The sequence below is a fragment of the Cryptomeria japonica genome, chromosome 11, assembly GCF_030272615.1.
Source record: "Cryptomeria japonica chromosome 11, Sugi_1.0, whole genome shotgun sequence".
NCBI classification, from domain to species: Eukaryota; Viridiplantae; Streptophyta; class Pinopsida; order Cupressales; family Cupressaceae; genus Cryptomeria; species Cryptomeria japonica.
This window is the reverse complement of record NC_081415.1, coordinates 479,972,689-479,991,141: the sequence shown is the minus strand read 5'-3', so window position 1 is coordinate 479,991,141 and position 18,453 is coordinate 479,972,689. Positions and strand designations below refer to the sequence as shown.

The window sequence follows — 18,453 nt, the reverse complement described above, 5'->3', positions numbered from 1 at the left end:
AGTTCAAATGGTAAGGAATCTGATACACATTTGGATTCAGGGGACCCAGAAGGGGGATCCAAATCATGAGAGGAGTAGGTAGAAGTAGACAAGGTGAACAGTTAGGTTCAAAATTCAAACTTGGGAGGAGGCAAACCTAAAGTTATTCTAGGATAGCAAATAGAAAGCCATTCAGGGGACCCAGTGAAGGGAAAATATTCTAATGGGAAGGATCCCGAGACCCCTTTGAAATCAGGGGATCTAGAGGGGGGACCCAGACTGATTGGACACATTGGTAAATGGTCATCTATATTTGGGATTAAACCCAAAGGTAAGTCATCTTTTCCCCTAGTTAAAAATACTTCGAATGTTTCTCAGGGAAAGTTTGCCATCTCCATTCCAGATCAAATCATAGATTACAACATTGCCCGAATGGAAACTACTCTGATTGGGAAATTCTTTTGGCCGAGACCGAATATTGAGGTTGTTTGTGGATTTGTTAAGAGGAAATGGAATTTGAAAGGTCAAGTTGATGTGGTCACTATGAACAAAGAATGTCTTTCCTTATCTTTCTCATGTGAGGAGGATCGCAGAAATATCCTCTGCAATGGTACTTGGGCGATAGGAAAATATTCAATGTATATCCAGAAATGGTACCCTAATGCGGGAAGAGAGGATAAGTTTGTGGTCCAAGTTCCAGTTTGGATAAAGTTACCTAGGCTTCCTATGGAATATTGCGAGGAAGATGTGTTTGCTGGGATAGCCAATGCTTTCGGGGAGCTTATCGCCATTGATCCTATTATGACATCCAGAAGAAGACTTATTTATGCTAGAATTTGTGTAGGAGTTGGGCCCGAAATGAACATGCCAGAGGAAATAGAGATAGAATCAAAATTAGGCAAATGGATGCTGAATATTGATTATGAATCAATCCCTTTTGCATGCTTTCATTGTAAGAAATTTGGGCACTGGGCTAAAAAATGCCCAAGCAATGTGGTCCAATCTCAATCCCAAACTAAAGTGTGGAAAAAGGTGGACAATGCTTTGAAAGCCTTGCCTTTGGATGACCCAGATCAGAAGAAACAGTCCCATGTAGGAAGGACAGAGGAGGAGTTAGTCAGGGAATTGGGAAATGAAAAGAAGAAAGGAGATAATGATAAGATAACCCATCAGGAAAAGGAACAAGAGAATAGTGGGAAGGATTCAAATGATGGAGAAAGTCAAAATAAGGAAAAGGATTAGGCAGAAAAGGATTTAGATCAGAATGGGAAAAGGATTAATTGTCAGATGGATCAGGGAGTTAGTCAATTCAGATCTACACTTTTGATTCCCCAATTTCCCCCCTTCAAATGAGTTCTCTTCTCCCTTTTATACCTTATATTTGGGGGAGTCACAACTTATCACTTCATGCCTTTTGACCCTTCATTAACACTAATCAAATTTTAATTATATTTAATTATATTCTTCTACATTTTAATTAATTTTTTTTCTTTTGTATTTAAATTTCATTATTATTATTTATTATCGTATTATAGTTCAAAGTGGGGACATTGCATTCCATTTTATATAATATTTTTTATTTGTTCGAACATCATGTTCAATATATATTGTCTTCAATTATCCTTTATCATTACTCTTTATATTTAATATTCTTTTTGTCCAATCCATTGGTTTGGATTGCAGGTTTGTGTAAATATATTGTTTAGTTGTAATCTATTCTCTACTTATTGTTAGTATTACTGGACGATTATTTATGGATGTAGATGTAACTGCTATTAGCATTGTGTATCATGTGGAAAAATTTATATGCAGCTGAGCTACACCTTATCCATCAGAAATTGACACATTTTATTTTACGTTTTTTATGTTTTGAATATTGAGCATATATTAATAAAATTGTGGTGTTAATGTAGGAAAAGAAACAATTGAAAGAAGAAAAGCTAAAAGAAGAGGAAAAATACATGTGGGCTATTGTGGATGGAGTGAAACAAAAGGTTTGCAATTCATTCTTATTAGTGATAAGTAGAATTACTATAGAATCTTGTCTTTACATTTCTTTTCATTTGCCTTTCTAGTGAAGAAGATTTTTCATTTGCATTGTTGTAGGTTGGCAATTTTAGAGTTGAAAAAATGTTGAACAACTTTTGGCTTTTTAGGGCTGGAATTTTTTTGATGGTAGTTATCATTTCTTTCTGAATCTTTTGTTATTACCACAACAGTAAAATTTTTTTGTACCTATTCTTAGATGGGTAATTGAAGAAGTATATTAACCCATAGGATATTACTATTAACATTGGGAAGGATGCCCCCATTCCAGAATGTCCAATTCCAGGCCACAGGTTATACAATATGTGTTATCTATTGCTAATTGCCATTATCAATGATATCTAGTTTTGGTATTCACTGCTAAACATGTGAAGTATTTTTCTTGGTTCTAAGTATGTTTTTGAGCTATTTCCTCCTTATAGGTGGAAGGAGGTCAGGCATGATAGAACTGTCGAATGGTTGGCTTTTTGGTATGAGTCAATCAATATCAAGGAACTCAAGTATGTATTTTTCAATGCTGGTAGTTCTCAAAAAGGTTAGAGTGACTTGGAGAAGTATGAGAAGGCAAGAATGCTTAAGGTAATTTTCTTCTCTCGTGCTTGCTAAATTTTGGTCATCATTTTCGGAATAATTAAATTGACATTTGTTGGTTTGTATCCAATAAATGCTATGATGTAAAGAATATTTTTTATGTGTTCGTGCAGGATTACATATGTAATATTTGAAATTCATACACAAAAAACTTCAAATCACAAAATATGATTGAAAGAAAAATTGTTGTTGCCACTTATCTTATTGATAGGCTTTCTCTAAGTGCTGGCAATCAAAAGGTGATCTAATAGAGGATGTTTATTTTTCATAATAGATTTGTATATACATGAATTTTTTTGAATTGATATTGTTGTGTGCTTTCATTAACATTTACGAAAGGCTGCTACTGCATCATTGGAATTTAACAGGGTAGTTAGCTACAATTTTTTTTCTCTATTTGTAAATTGGTCCAAATATGAATTGAATTCTACTCCAAACAAGTATTGTGTGTCTTATTAGAGTGTTATTATTTTTTAGCAACTATTTATGTGTGCTAATTTATAGACAATAAATTAGTAATTCATTTGACTTATAATATATAGGTAAACAACAATTGCGGTTGTCTCTGTCTTTCTATTAATACCTTTTTTATTTCACTGCCCCATGTGACATAGCTTCAAACTATTCCCTTTAATTTCTTCCACTTGTTATTTTGATTGATTTGATCTGATTTTTGTATTTCATTTAAAGAGTTGGCTAATTGTTGGACAAATTTTCAATTAGTAAACATAGTAAAAATTAGCCAATTGAAGAATTTTTTGCATGCAAGAATTCCTAGATAAGACTGCAAAAACTCTTCATTGATTTATTTTTAGGCTTTTACTTTCTTTCTTGTGGAAATTTTTTGGCATGTAGATACTAGAACAATTCACTGGTCCATCAAATCGAGAAAGTAAACTTGTATGCCTGTATGCAATTTGTTGTCAGATTTAGTGAATGAACATAATTAGACGTACAAATTAATTATTAATCTAGCATTATGAAACTTTTCATAAGAAGTGAAAGGTAGATGTTATCTCTAATTGATTTAACTATTTTGGAACAACATTTTTATTATTTTCTTGAATTATAGGATGATGATGAGGCTGATTCAGTTGGTTGTTGTACACTGAAAGTGGGAAATGTGAAATTACTTCCTCCAAATATCATATAGGTGTCATGATAACTGTAATTTTTATGTCTTATGCTTTAATATTGGTTACAAACAATATCACAAGCAACAAATGAAATGCACAAGTTGTTACTTTTCTAAAACTTCTGATGGATGAGGCTTTTTCTTTCAGCTTGACTTCCTAAGTAAAGATTCTATCCGATACTTAAATATGGTTGAGGTTGATGAATAGGTCTACATTGCTATCAATCATTTTAGAAAAGGTATTCATTCTTTAGTTGAATGCTAAATTACATTGTACAATGCCTTATATATGAGCTAAACCAATTTTGTTATGTTTCTTATAAATTGTTCTTGTATGCTTAAGGTAAACAGGATGGCAATTTTTTGTTTGGTGAGCTGGATCCAAATATACTCAATGCTCATCTCAAGAAAATAATGCCTAGCCTCACAACAAAAGTCTTTAGAACATATAATGCCTCCATCACATTGGAGAAATTGGTATGTGTTGCATTCCTTAAAAGATGGTTCTCCCCAATACACACATAGATTAGATTTAATTACATTAAGATTCCAAAAGCTCCTAGAGTCAAACAAGAGCCCTATGGCCTCTAATATTTCAACTCGAGTATTTTGCATGGTTGCTGCCCCATGTTTCAATCACTAGGTCACAGGCCATAGCTTGATGAATGGTTTGGCATATGCTAAAGGTTTTTTTTTGTCTACAAATGCTTCACCATTTGTCGATTAAATGCACTAATGAAGTGCATTGTTTCATATATTATGGATATGGACTATATATTTTCACAAAATAGAGTCACTCTTGCACTGCATGCTATTTAAATTTTTGAGATCATAGCATCAAGCCTTTATAGAATTGTTTCCAAATTCTTGCAAAATCACAAAACTTGAATCTAGTCCCTTTTAAATTGCATTGATTCTTAATGTTCATCTTTGCTATATTTATACTCATCATATGGCTTAGGATTGCTTTGATTCCTTTCTTATGGGTTTCATTTGTAAAATATCCTTCAATTTAATGTACACCTTGTGGAGTGATTTAATTCTAAGCACAATGTAATGATTCTCGTGATTTTTTTGTCTTTTGTTTTCTTGTCCTTAAACAACTTCAAGACACAACTAGCAGTGGTGAACTAGAAAAGATTGCTAGCTATCAACAAGCAAACAATGAAGCAAGTGCACATTCACAATTCATAATTTCTAGATTGCTAGCTATAAACAAGCAAACAAAGAAGCAAGTGCACATTCACAATTCATAATTTCTAGAAGCCTTAGGTCTGATGGTTCTTAAATGTTTGAGTTCTTGTTTAGGTTGCAATTCTCTATAACCATCAACACTCTAAGTCAAAGTAACACAATGCTCAAATGGATAAAATATCAAGAAAAATGACAATATTTGTGGTATGTCTTTGTTTTATTGCATCATATTAAAGGCATGCACAATGTATTTTTCAATTTTTTGAAATGTATGTTGTAGATTTTGACTTTTAAAATATGACCTCTTAAACAAGTAGATGTGCTTATAACTGCCACAATGATGTTACATTGATTTTGAGCTTTTTTATTCTTGTATAAAAAATCTATGGATTTATTGACACATTGTATTTTTCAAGTTTTAGAAACACACATTGTATACTTCAAGTTTTAGAACAATACCTCTCAAACAAACAGTTGTGCTTATAACTGTCATAATCATGTTGCATTGAGTTTGCACTTTTTCATTCTTTTATTAAAAATATATGGATTTATGAAGATCGGTTTGGTCTACTTCCATATAAAAACTTGAGATAGTGAGTCTTAGATCTTATTGTCAGAGTTTTTTCATTCTTTGTTTAGATATTTAACATTTTGGTTTATTGAAAATAGGATCTTGTAAAGGAGCTTGAAATAGATTTGAGCAGGGCAAAAACAAGTAAACAACCACTAAATTATGCAGAAGGGAAGCCAAAGAGAAACTTAAATTTTACCAAGTATGGCCCTTTATGTGGAATCATACTTTTATTTATGAATTCCTATTTGTGTGTGCTTGAATATTTGGTATGATAATGTTTATCCTTCTCATGTTGCAAAATTTAAAAAAAATTTGCACAAACCAAGGTTAAAATTGTTAAAATGAAGCTAAGAATGAGAAGAAAGGATGATTTTAGGACTCTAGCTTTGGAAACATCTAAGAAAAATTACTTGGACCCAAGAATAATAGATGCCTGGTGCAAGCATCATGACGTTGACATAAAAAAGGTAGTTGTTTTATTCATATTTTATCTCTTTATCTTTAGAAGCTATTGCCCAATGTTTGGTTGGTTTCCATCTAGGTATATTGTTATTAATTCCTCTTCTTTTTTATTGCTACCAGATATTCAGTAAATCTTTGTTGGACAAATTTGCTTGGGCAATGGACATAGAGAAAAACTATAGATTTTGATGTTTCTTTTGATTTGCAATCATGTTAAGTGCCTAAAGGTGCAGTTTGTAAGACATCTTTAATGAGATTAAGCAAACTATACCCATTTGGTTTATTCCCTCTTTTTTTGGGGATGGCGTAAAATGCTTTTCTCGAGTCTTGTAGATATTATTTCATGGCTTTAGCCCATGCGAAGTCTTGGGACTCAACAACCCCATCTTTTACGAAAGTTATGTAATTATTTTCCTTCAAGATGGAAGTACATGATCTATATATTTATTGCTTTAGATCCCACTGTTCTATTCTGGGCTCATGTGCCTTTCTGTGCATTTTCAGCATTGCTAAAGAGTAAGCAAACATGTTTTTATTTTATGGTTTGAGAGGGTTGGCCTTTTCTATTGTGAGAATGAAACCAATGTTTGGTGTGGAGTTTGGCAATAAGTTAGTTCTCAGGTGGAAATGTTGACTCAAATTTGACTAGATTTATTGGTTGTTTATGTTAATAATTCTATTGTTCTATATAACTATTTTTTAGGGTGTGTACATTTGGTATTATCGCTTTATTATCCAATAGGCTATTATTTGGGAGAAACCTCCCACATACAAGTAATGTCTCACACCATAAAAAACACTTTCCAATCTCATGCTAGAGGAAAACAACTTTCAAAGTGTAGACACCTAAAATTGTCCAGTCTAATTAAATAAATATTATAAATATTTTATTTATTTAATTACTTTAGCCTAATTCTTCTATTGATTAAATAAATCTTTATTTATTTAATTAATTCATTTATCCTTTTCTAGCCTTATTTCTCATTCAAATAAATACATTTATTTATTTAAATTATCCTTTTCTCTTAAATTAAATAAATATCTTATTTATTTATTTGATCCCACTTCCTCTATTAATTAAATAAATCTTTACTTATTTAATTAATTCATTAACCTTTTCTACTTATGACACATGTCATTCATCTTTTAATTCCTACACTACCTACCCTCTCATTATTTTATTATTATTTTTACCTACTCTCTAATCATAGCCGACCATTTATCTTTTACACCTCTCAATCTTATCCCTCCATTTCTTATGGTGTCTTCTATATAAGGATATGCTTCCTTTATTATTAATCCTAATTAAGTATCCTAGCATTCAAACTTTCATATGCGATCAAGTTTACTTGCAACCACATTTCCGTTCTTTGTTGAGCTCTTGTGCACACATAAAATCTGATAGCAAATATATCAAGCAAGATCAATGGAGATAGGAAGAATGGAGATCCAAACCCTATTAGATATGTGATGGTACAATCTTTGTGATTTCATTTGATTTGCATTGTCTTAGGTAATCTTCATATGTTATGGTGGATCTTTGTTGTTGTTAGGCTAGGGTTTTGTGGTTGAATTCTATTTAGTCTTTTAATATTATTGTTAATCTATTTTCATCATAAACATTTTGGCATGCCCGATGGGACTCTTGTCCCTTTTGCATTTAACATCTTTTGTTGTATATTTTGTGTTTTGAAGTTGCAGATCTGACATTTTTTACAACATTTCGATATTTTCGCGTTTGCGCACTTTGGGATCGCATTTTTGATTTTCTGCCACATCTGTAATCTCTAGGATCATGTCTATGTCTTCAACATGTTTTTTGTGCAGATTACAGGGTTGCATCTACGTTCCCTAATCATGTCTGTGAGGCTTTCAGACACGTATGTGTTCTCGCATCGTGTTTGTGTTCGAGAGACGCATCTATGTCATATCTAGGCGGGTTTGCGTATTTTTGTAGCATTTGTGTTACTGTTAACTGTATCTGTGTTTCAGTTTTTGCATTTCTATTTCCTTTGATTCAGTTTTTCGTCATTCGGATTTCAGATCTAGCTAACGAAATTGGTGCAGCTTGTCTTGAAAGCAAAATCATTTTCTCGAAGACCCCTACTTCATAAAGTCTTTTGGATCTAAAATTTACCTAACTTGTGTGCTTGTAGGAAGGGGTGACCATTTGAAACAATCCAAACTACTAACAAAATCATTATTGCAGGACCTTGGCAAGGGTTTTCTTTTTTATCTTTATTGTGTGGCTTGTTTTCATAGATTATCAAACAGTTCAATTGGTGCACTAAAATTGAACTAGTGTCTTTTGTGTTTTGAGCAAATAGGCTCTTTTTGTTTAATCTTTAGAGGGCCTATCTCCACATGTGGTCATTAGGACTACTAGTGAGGAGAGAATGACCCAATTGGTAGCGAGGAAAACCCACCTCTTCCAAACCACTATAAACAACTATATTCATGATGAAAACCATGGGTAACATGTGCTGATTAGTTCATACCGACACTATATCTCCCCATAAACCTATTTGATCAAATTTATTTGATCAGTTGTAGGGCATAACCCCTATCGGCTGGGAGCCTTTTGTATTTACAGAGCTGAAAGTGTCACATGTATGGCCACACGAGTGGATGCCCTTACTAGCACATTTTTGTTTTAGAAGCCAAAATCCTTCTAGTTGTTGGGGCAAGAGGTCGGACCTCTAGAGTGGCCCACACACATATGGTTCTTAGTAGAGATACAAAGTTCTCCACGGGGAGTTTTCATGGGGACTGGTGCTTGGCTGTCCTAAGAAGTGAGTGCCGAGGGTGGAGCTAGTGGGGTCAAGCATCTAAGTATCCACTCTGAATAGTGTAGCCTCAGGGGAAACCCCATGTGGGATCAACAACTATTGTTTTGGCCAGCCATAAGAATTGTGCTTGTCTTATTTTGAACAAATCAAACATTCAAGACCAAACATCAAAAACATTATGTCTTTTGTGTCTTCAAGTGTATGCAAAATAATTTTTTACATCAAACAACACACTTTTCTTTGAGTCATTTTGAGTCTAAACACTTGCAAACATTGAGTCCTCATCAACATTGTGTCCTCTTGTCACAGAAAATAGTCAAAAATTCAAATTTGGTCACAACAAACAACTTTACAAATTGGAAAAAGTGCACTTAGTTTTCAGAAACGCGTCTATGTCTGACAGAAACACGTTTGTGTCATTTAACCACATCTATGAAGGGCAGAAACACGTTTGTGTTCTCTTGAGAAACATTGCATTTGCAAAATCTCAGAAATGCATCTGTGTCCTTAAATCGTGTTTGTGAAGTATACAGGCATGTCTGTGTTCAGAATTGAAAATTTTTTACAGTCCAACAAACAAGAATAGTTAGTTTCAGACTTATTGAGCTTCCTAGGTTATATCTCCAGGTTTTCATCTAGCATTCAGCCATTTCTAGGTCTCACAAATTCCATCATTGCTTTACACCTTACATTACATTCACATTTGTCTAAACTTGAGTCAAAAGGTCACTTGCTTGTCCTCATCATACTTTGTCAACACACTACATAGAACAATATTTTTCTAAGTGGTCCCTCATCAAGGTGTATCACCTTTGGGTCTCATTTGGTCCTACTTAGAGTCAAGGTCAACTTACCTCATCAAGAGAAACTATCATCTCTTTGGAAGCCACACCTACTCTACTACATACATATTTGGTCTTACACTTTGGACATTGCGAGTACACCTCAGATTCACTTACATTCCATCCAACTCTTGGTTTTCCATACTCTTTTCCATTTTCATCTAGTCTCCCACATCTTGGTCAATACCTAGTTCATGGTTGAAACTTGTTCCCAAAAATCTAGGAGAGAAGCTAAAGAGGCTCAAGTGTCCGTAAACATGAGTTCCTATGAGTATGACAATGATGTCTTTTTCAATTCTGATCATACTACATTACCTGACATGGATACCTATAGAAACATTCCAAATGTTGAGAAAATGGACACTATAAACAACAATGATACACACAATGACAATATGGACAACATTTCAATACATTCAGCAAAAGTGGAAGACTCCATTATGGATCCCCATTTTAATCGATTGGTTGAGGAAATAATGAGGAGAGATAGACAATATTTCTAAAAAGTGATGGCACAAAGTGGAGCCAAGATCCCTCATGATTTTGACATGTCTCAAATAATGGAAAATCAACCTTTGCAACAACCTCACCTCAACATGGATCAAAGGAGGCCTAATAGTGGAGGCAATAGAGGACCACATATTGTACCTGAATCACCATCAACCATCATCTTTATTTCAAAAACCTGAGGTCCTACATACACATGGTCAAGCATATGATACTCACCTTTGCAGACCATTATGGAAGTCTTATGCAGAAAAGTACACTCAATCATATACCAATGCTAAGGACCAACCACCAAAGCAATTGGATATCCAAAGGCATGCTCAAAATTAGACACAAGGAAACCCCGTGTCAAATTTGGGGGCAACACATTAGAACAAACTCATGATATGCCTATAGAGTATGGTATACATGGACAAAATAGATATTCTATTCCTCATCATGACTCTATACCAGTTGTCCATATACGCAACATCATTATAGAGCTCCTCCATATGAACATGTGTATGATCAGTACCATCCATATATGCAACATGCTCCTCCTCCACCCAGTGCTTCAGGCTTGGGGTATGGTCCAAGAAGTCGATCTCCACCTAAGAACAATTTGGAACAACAAATTAAGGACTTACAAAAGAAAATGGAGGACATAAATACACTGAAGCCAACTTACAAAATGAGAGACATATGTCCCTATCCATTTGACAAAAGCATTCCAATGCCTCCATTTCCTACACACTTTGTGACACCCAAGTTTGATAAGTACAGAGGCAAAGGAGATCCTAAGGCACATATAAGATAGTTTTTCATAGCTTGAATTGAGGTAGTAGCAGAAGAGACATATTTGATGAGATTATTCCCACAAAGCTTAGGTGATCAAGCTATGGAATGGTTCTCCCACCTTCCACCTGAAATTAAGTCATGGGGTGACTTAGCAGATGCATTTATCCAACATGTCTCATACAACATAGAGACAGACATATTAGTCACTACTTTTTGCAACACGAAGCAAAAGGATGGAGAGTCTTTTTCATTATTTTTACAAAGATGGAGGAATCTAGCTAGTAGATGCTCTTGTGAAATTCCACAAAAACAAATGGTAGAGATGTTCACCCAGAATGTTAACAAAGACATTGGTTATGACCTAAGAAAATCTTGTTTGTCCACCTTCAAGGATGTCATTGAGAAAGCCTTGGCAAAAGAGAAGGTCCTAATTGAACAAGGCATCATCAAGATATTCAAAGAAAACAAAGAGTACTTTAAAGGAAAAGACAAGCCAAGATTAAGGAATAAAAACAAGAACACAGTCAATGATGGTGTTGTTGATGCCAATACAGTATGACCCAAAATCATCTTTTCTGGATCAAGCTCTACAAACAATCAAGTGAATAATCAAACAACTTCAAAATCACAAAGGAAGTACACCCTATTGGGAGAACCACAAGAATCAGTTTTCAAGAGGCTAGTGGCAAACAAAATAATAACAATTCTAGATTTGCCTCCATATGAGCCAAAGGTTAAACAAAATTGGTGGAATGATGATGAATATTGTGAATTTCATAAGAGAAAGGGACATAAAATAGGAAATTGTCATCAGCTGAAGAACATCGTACAAGCTCTCATTGATAGAGGTGACATTGAGATTGAAGGACACTTATCCAATCAAGAACATGAAATGTTTAAAGAACCATTCCCAAAACATGACAAGGGAAAAGCTAAAGCCACATATGACCAGACCAACTATACCAGAGCATCCTATAACTATGATTCAACTATCAATCACATTTCAATGGATAATTATATCTCTACCATTATCATCAAGGATAAAACACCTGAGAATTCTAGCCAAAGACCCAAGATCATCCTGAAATGAATTGGATCTTCTTCCAAACCAACCTCTAAATGTAATGTCACAACTCATCGAGGTAAATTAACTTTGCAAGGTGCTCTAGCTAAAACCACCTCTTCCTCATCAACCAAGCCTGAGTATGACCTTGTAGAACAATTAGGGAAGACACCTGCACTTATCTCCATCCTTGAGCTCTTACACATATCCCCTGCACATAAAGCCATTCTTGACAAAATCTGGAGAGACACTTCTATCCCCATTGATATGAACATGGACCAGTTTCAAACCATGGTGGGATACCTTTCCATTCCACACTCTCTTACATTCATAGAAGCTGATGATGCCTCTATGAACCAACCACATAATGCATCTTTACACATCGAATAAAATGAGTCCTAATAGATGGAGGAGAAGGTCTAAATATTTGTACATTGAGCACTATTAAACAATTGGGATATTCTAATAAAGCTATAAATTCTACAAACAAAATCACTATCAAATCATATGATGATGAGGAACGTTCATCCAAAGGCACATTCACCTTGCCTTTCAGAGTTGGACCAGTTACAAAGGATGTGGTTTGTCAAGTTCTTGACCTGGATCTCACATACAATATATTGCTAGGACGTCCTTGGATTCATGAGATGAGGGCAGTCCCATCTACATATCATCAATTCATTAAGTTTCCTCACAATGGAGTTGAAATAATAGTTAATGGTGATCCTAATCCATTTATATACTACAATAAATTGAGACCAAAAACTGAGACAATTATTCCAAGTAATAGGGAAGCTATCCCTTCTTCTGCATACATTGATCCCGAATCATTAAAACCTTCGACTTCAAAACAAGGTGAGCTTAAAGGGAAATATCAGGACAAAGGCATGGGTGAATACACTTTGAATCAAACCATGTGCTTACAAAAAGTTATGAGTTCACCAAAATAATATGGATGACCACATCCTTTTAAATGGGTATCTATCATTACACTCAAATGGGACCCTACTATCTTCCAAAGATGGGGTGAAATGGAAGAAGAAGAATTATACAAAATGCTTTACAAAGACCCTGAAAATGGTACACAGGATCACATCAGCATACCATGTGAGAAGTATGGCAAAGGATTCAAGATCCTACAAAAATTTGGGTATGATGGTAAAAGTCCTCTTGGCTTAAGAAAGGAAGGCACCATTGAACCTTTGCAACCATAATTGACATTTAAAAAGAAACACTCAAAAGGACTTGGTTTCATGTCTTCCCAAGTAAATACTCAAAAGGCAGAAGAAGCATTACAAATTGAAGCTTCCAAAGATCAACAAGAGAACCGTTATTCCACCAATTCCAATGAATGGGAATGGGGCTCAGATAAATCCTCCAATGACTATGAACTCACCGAGACATTCAAAGAACCAGGTGAACCCATAGAAGAAGAGGAATTTTATAGAAAATTCAAAGTTGGTCAAGAAACAACCCCTGAGGATTCCATGTTGGTATTTTGGTATGGTTTTGTCATTGATGTCAACACCTACTAAAACACTAGCACTTTGGAGATCTAGCAGTATTCACTGGAAAGCAAGTAACTATTGCACAGTTACTAGTATATAGTTCACCGACATGATATAATAATCACTGGCACTTGGAATGATATGGAAGACACTTGGTAATGTCGAAGACATCATGTGGACATTTTGTTTTGAAGAATTAATCAATGGTATATTCATATTTGCATTTTTTTTTTACCAGCAAATAGGTCTAGGGTTAGCTAGGGTTACACCAGCAAGCTTATCTTTTCCAGATCAGCATGACACACTATGGAGATGATTTATTATTGTTCTAAAATGCATTAAGCCAACATGTTTAATCAGTTATTGCATCGGATATTATATTATTTGTAAAAGTTTTTATTGTAATATCTTGTAGAGCCGACATACTAAAATTGGTCTTAGGTTATGGTATAAATGTAAGATCTTATTTGTAAGATTGAATGTGGAATGCGAAAAAGAATTGTGTGAAGGTATATGCGAGATTAAGAAAAGCTATACACGAAGACATAATTTGAAGGTGAAGCTAGGTTTTTGTGAAAGCATATCAGCATTAAACTTACTGAATCCAGCATATGAAGATGCTATCTTGTGCAGTACATTCTTATTGGATTTAACCATCCAACTGTAGTCAGTGTGACTCCCTTTTTGTGATTGAGCAGTGAGCTCTAGGCTGTTGGCCTTTCTGCATGTGCAGACCCCATTTATGTACACTTACTATCTGCAGTAGTATCATCTGATTGTGGGTAAGGTTTTCCACCGTGGTTTTTCCCCTTACAGGGTTTCCATGTACAAATATTGGTGTTATGTGTTGTGGATGACTCTATGTTTACATTTCATGCATTAATCTTTACTGGTATAGAAATTAACTGTTAACACTGTCTACCAACATACTTAACTGGTTTACCGGTATTAAGCATTAAGTTGATTAAGTTGTTTTTGGTTTGAATTTATTTGACAACTAATTCACCCCCCCCCTCTCAGTTGTCTCTGGGACCTAACAATTGGTATCAGAGCTTAGTCCTCTTTTTGCAGAAGTTTAACAACTTGAGGAGATCCAATATCTACTAATTATTTCAGGAAGGACAGTCCTAAACTTGATGGAACCAATTATGGGATATGGAAGATCAAAATGGAGACACATATAAATTTCTTTGGTAAAGACATCTGGGAAGTTACAAAGAAAGGTTATACTGCTATTGTAGCTGGTCAGCCCAGTCCAACTACCTTAGCTAAAGATGAGGAGAATGATTGCAAAGCAAGAGAAGCACTTTTGAGCACATTATCAGATCAACAAATTATGGGATTATCAGATAGGTCTACTGCTAAAGCTATTTGGGATCATTTGGAAACACTAAATGAAGGAGGTTCCACAGTCAAGATTGCAAAACTTGAAAGCTTCCGAGTCAGGTATGAACATCTAAAAATGGAAGAAGATGAAAGGATTTTTGCTTTTATGGAAAGAGTAAATGAAATTGTTTTGGGTATTAAATGTTGTGGAGGAACCTTGAGTGAGGATGAAATTGTTTCAAAAATCTTAAGAGGATTGCCACCGGCATATAAAATGAAGGTTACTGCTATAAATGAGTTAAGAACAATGCCTAATACATCTGTAACTAGGGATACATTGATTGGAAAACTTTCAACTCTTGAAATTGAGGAATTTGGTCCTGTTACTACTATAAAGATAGATTTGGCCTTTAGAGAATGAAGAACTTGAAGAAATTGAAGCACTATTTGCAAGGAAAATGCCAAAAGGTCCTGTAGACACCCAAAATTGTCCAGTCTAATTAATTAAATATTTTATTTATTTAATTATCTAAGCTTAATTCTTCTATTAATTAAATAAATCTTTATTTATTTAATTAATTCATTTATCCTCTTCTAGCCTTATTTCTCATTTAAATAAATACATTTACTTATTTAAATTATCCTTTTCCTAAATTAAATAAATATCTTATTTATTTAATTATCCCACTTCTTCTATTAATTAAATAAATCTTTATTTATTTAATTATTTCATTAACCTTTTCTACCCATGACACATGTCATTCATCTCTTAATTCCTACACTACCTACCCTTTCATTATTTTATTATTTCTTTTACCTACCCTCTAATCATAGCCGACCTCCTTTTACACCTCTCAATCTTATCCCTCCATTTCATATAGTGTCTTCTATATAAGGAGATACTTCCTTCATTATCAATCATTCTAACTACTTGATCAATTGACTACTTGGCATATGCGATCCTACTTGCAACCACATTCCGTTCTTTGTTGAGCTCTTGTGCACATAAAATCTGAGAGAAAATATATCAAGCAAGATCAATGGAGATAGGAAGAATGGAGATTCAAACCCTATTGGACATGTGATGGTATAATCTTTGTGATTTCATTTGATTTGCATTGTCTTAGGTAATCTTCATATGTTATGGTGGATCTTTGTTGTTGTTAGGCTAGGGTTTTGTGGTTGAATCTATTTAGCCTTTCAATATCGTTATTATTGTTATCCATTTTCACCATATACATTTTGGTACGCCCGGTGGGACTCTTGTCCCTTTTTGCATTTGACATCCTTGTTGCAGATTTTGTATTTTGAAGTTGCAGATCTGACGTTTTCGATAGCATTTTGATATTTTCGCGTCTGCGCACTTTCAGACCACGTTTTTTTATTTTCTGGCGTGTCTGCGACATCTGGATTCATGTCTGTGTTATTGGCAATATTTTATTTGGCAGGTTCTAGGAAAGAGCTTTTGTGTTATAAAGTCATGTCTGCGTTGTTTTTGGCCGCGTCTGTGTCCATAAGCCGCGTTTGCATTTTGTAGTCACGTCTATGTCTCACAGAATTGCGTCTGTGTCACAAAGTCGCATCTGTGTTGAGGGTAATCGCGTCTGTGTTCACCAGTTTCAAATTTTGGGTTTTTATTGATTCAGTTTTCGGATTTTGCATTTAGGGTTTCAGATTTGGTTTATTTTGAGCTAACATTTTCAGATCTAGCTAACGAAATTGGTGCATCCAGTCTTGAAAGCAAAATCGTTTGGTTGAAGGCCCCTATTTTCACAAAGTCTTTTGGATCTAAAATTTACCTAACTTGTGTGCTTGCAGGAAGGGGTGATTATTTCAAACAATCTAAACTACTAATAAATCTTTGTTGCAGGTCCTTGGCAAGGGTTTTTGGATTTTTATTGTGTGCTTTGTTTTCATAAACTACTAAACACTTCAATTGGTGCACTAAAATTGAATCATTGTCTTTTGTGTCTTGAGCAATAGGTTCTTTTTGTTTAATCTTTAGAGGGCCTGTCTTCCCATGTGGTCATTAGGACTACTAGTGAGAAGAGAATGACCCAAGTGGTAGCGAGGAAAACCCACCTCTTCTAAACCACTATAAACAAATGCATTCATGGTGAAAACTATGGATAACGTGTGCTGATTAGTTCATACCGACACTATGTCTCCTCATAAACCCGTTTGATCAATTTTATTTGATCAGTTGTAGGGCGTAACCCCTACCGGCTGGGAGCCTTCTATATTTACAGAGCTGAAAGTGCCGCATGTATGGCCACACGAGCAAATGCCCTTACTAGCACCTTTTTGTTTTAGAAGCCAAAATCCTTCTAGTTATTGAGGCAGGAGGTCGGACCTCTGGTAGTGGCCCACACACATATGGTTCTTAGTAGAGATACAAAGTTCACCACGGGGAGTTTTCATGGGGACTGATGCTTGGCTGACCCGAGAAGTGAGTGCCGAGGGTGGAGCCAGTGAGGTCAAGCATCTAAGTATCCGCTCTGAATAGCGTAGCCTCGGGGGTAAAACCCCATGTGGGATCAACAACTATTGTCTTGGCCAACCATAAGAATTGTGCTTGACTTATTTTAAACATTCAAAACATTCAAAGACCAAACAACAAAACATTGTGTCTTTCGTGTCTTCAAGTGTATGCAAAACATTTTTACATCAAACAACACACTTTTATTGGAGTCATTTTTTGAGTCTAGACACTTGCAAACATTGAGTCCTCATCAACACTATGTCCTCTTGTCACGAAAACAGTCAAATAGTCAGATTTGGTCACAACAAAAATGACTTCACAGATTGGAAAAGATTGCACAAATTTTGCAGAAACGCGTCTGTGTCTGACATAATAGCGTCTGTGTTGTATAACCATGTCTGTGAAGGGTAGAATTGCGTCTGTGTCCCTAGAGTAAACATTACACTTTGCAAAAAAATATCAGAAGCGCGTTTGTGTTGAACAGAGCGACGTCTGTGTCGGGAAACCGCGTCTGTGAAGTATACAGGCGCGTCTGTGTCCAGAATTGAAAAACTGTTACAGTCTAGCAAACAACCACAGTCAGTTTCAGAATTCTTGAGCTTCCTAGGTCATTTCTCGAAGGTTTCATTTAGCAGTCAACCTATCCTTGGGTCTTACAAAGTCCATCATTGCTTTACACCTTACATTACATTCACATTTGTCTAAACTTGAGTCAAAAGGTCACTTGCTTGTCCTCATCATACTTTGTCAACACATTACATACAACATTTTGGTAAGTGGTCCCTCATCAAAGTCTATCACCTTTAGGTCTCATTTGGTCTTACTTAGAGTCAAGGTCATCTTACCTCATCAAGAGAAACTATCATCTCTTTGAAAGCCACGCCTACTCTACTATATACATACTTGGTATTACACTTTGGACATTGCAAGTACACCTCAGATTCATTTACATTCATCCAACTCTTGGTCTTCCATACTTTTTCCATTTTCATCTAGTCTCACACATCTCGGTAAATACCTAGTTCATGGTTGAAACCTGTCTTCAAAAATCTAGGAGAGAAACTAAAGAGGCTCAAGAGTCCGCAAACATGAGTTCTTATGAGTATGACAATGATATCTTTTTCAATTCTGATCATACTACATTACTTGACATGGATGCCTATAGAAACATTCCAAAT

At 35.0% G+C, this 18,453-nt stretch overlaps 1 protein-coding gene and 1 pseudogene across 1 annotated transcript; both read left to right on the top strand.

Annotated features, from left to right (window-relative positions):
• Window positions 1-411: 411 nt before the first annotated feature.
• On the top strand, window positions 412-1,221 carry LOC131860254 (uncharacterized). The gene has a single exon (XM_059214638.1). The coding sequence runs from the start codon at window positions 412-414 to the stop codon at window positions 1,219-1,221; it is 810 nt and encodes a 269-aa protein (XP_059070621.1).
• Window positions 1,222-1,732: 511 nt separating this feature from the next.
• LOC131069281 (DNA topoisomerase 1 alpha-like) lies at window positions 1,733-6,170 on the top strand (annotated as a pseudogene).
• The last annotated feature ends 12,283 nt before the right edge of the window (window positions 6,171-18,453 follow it).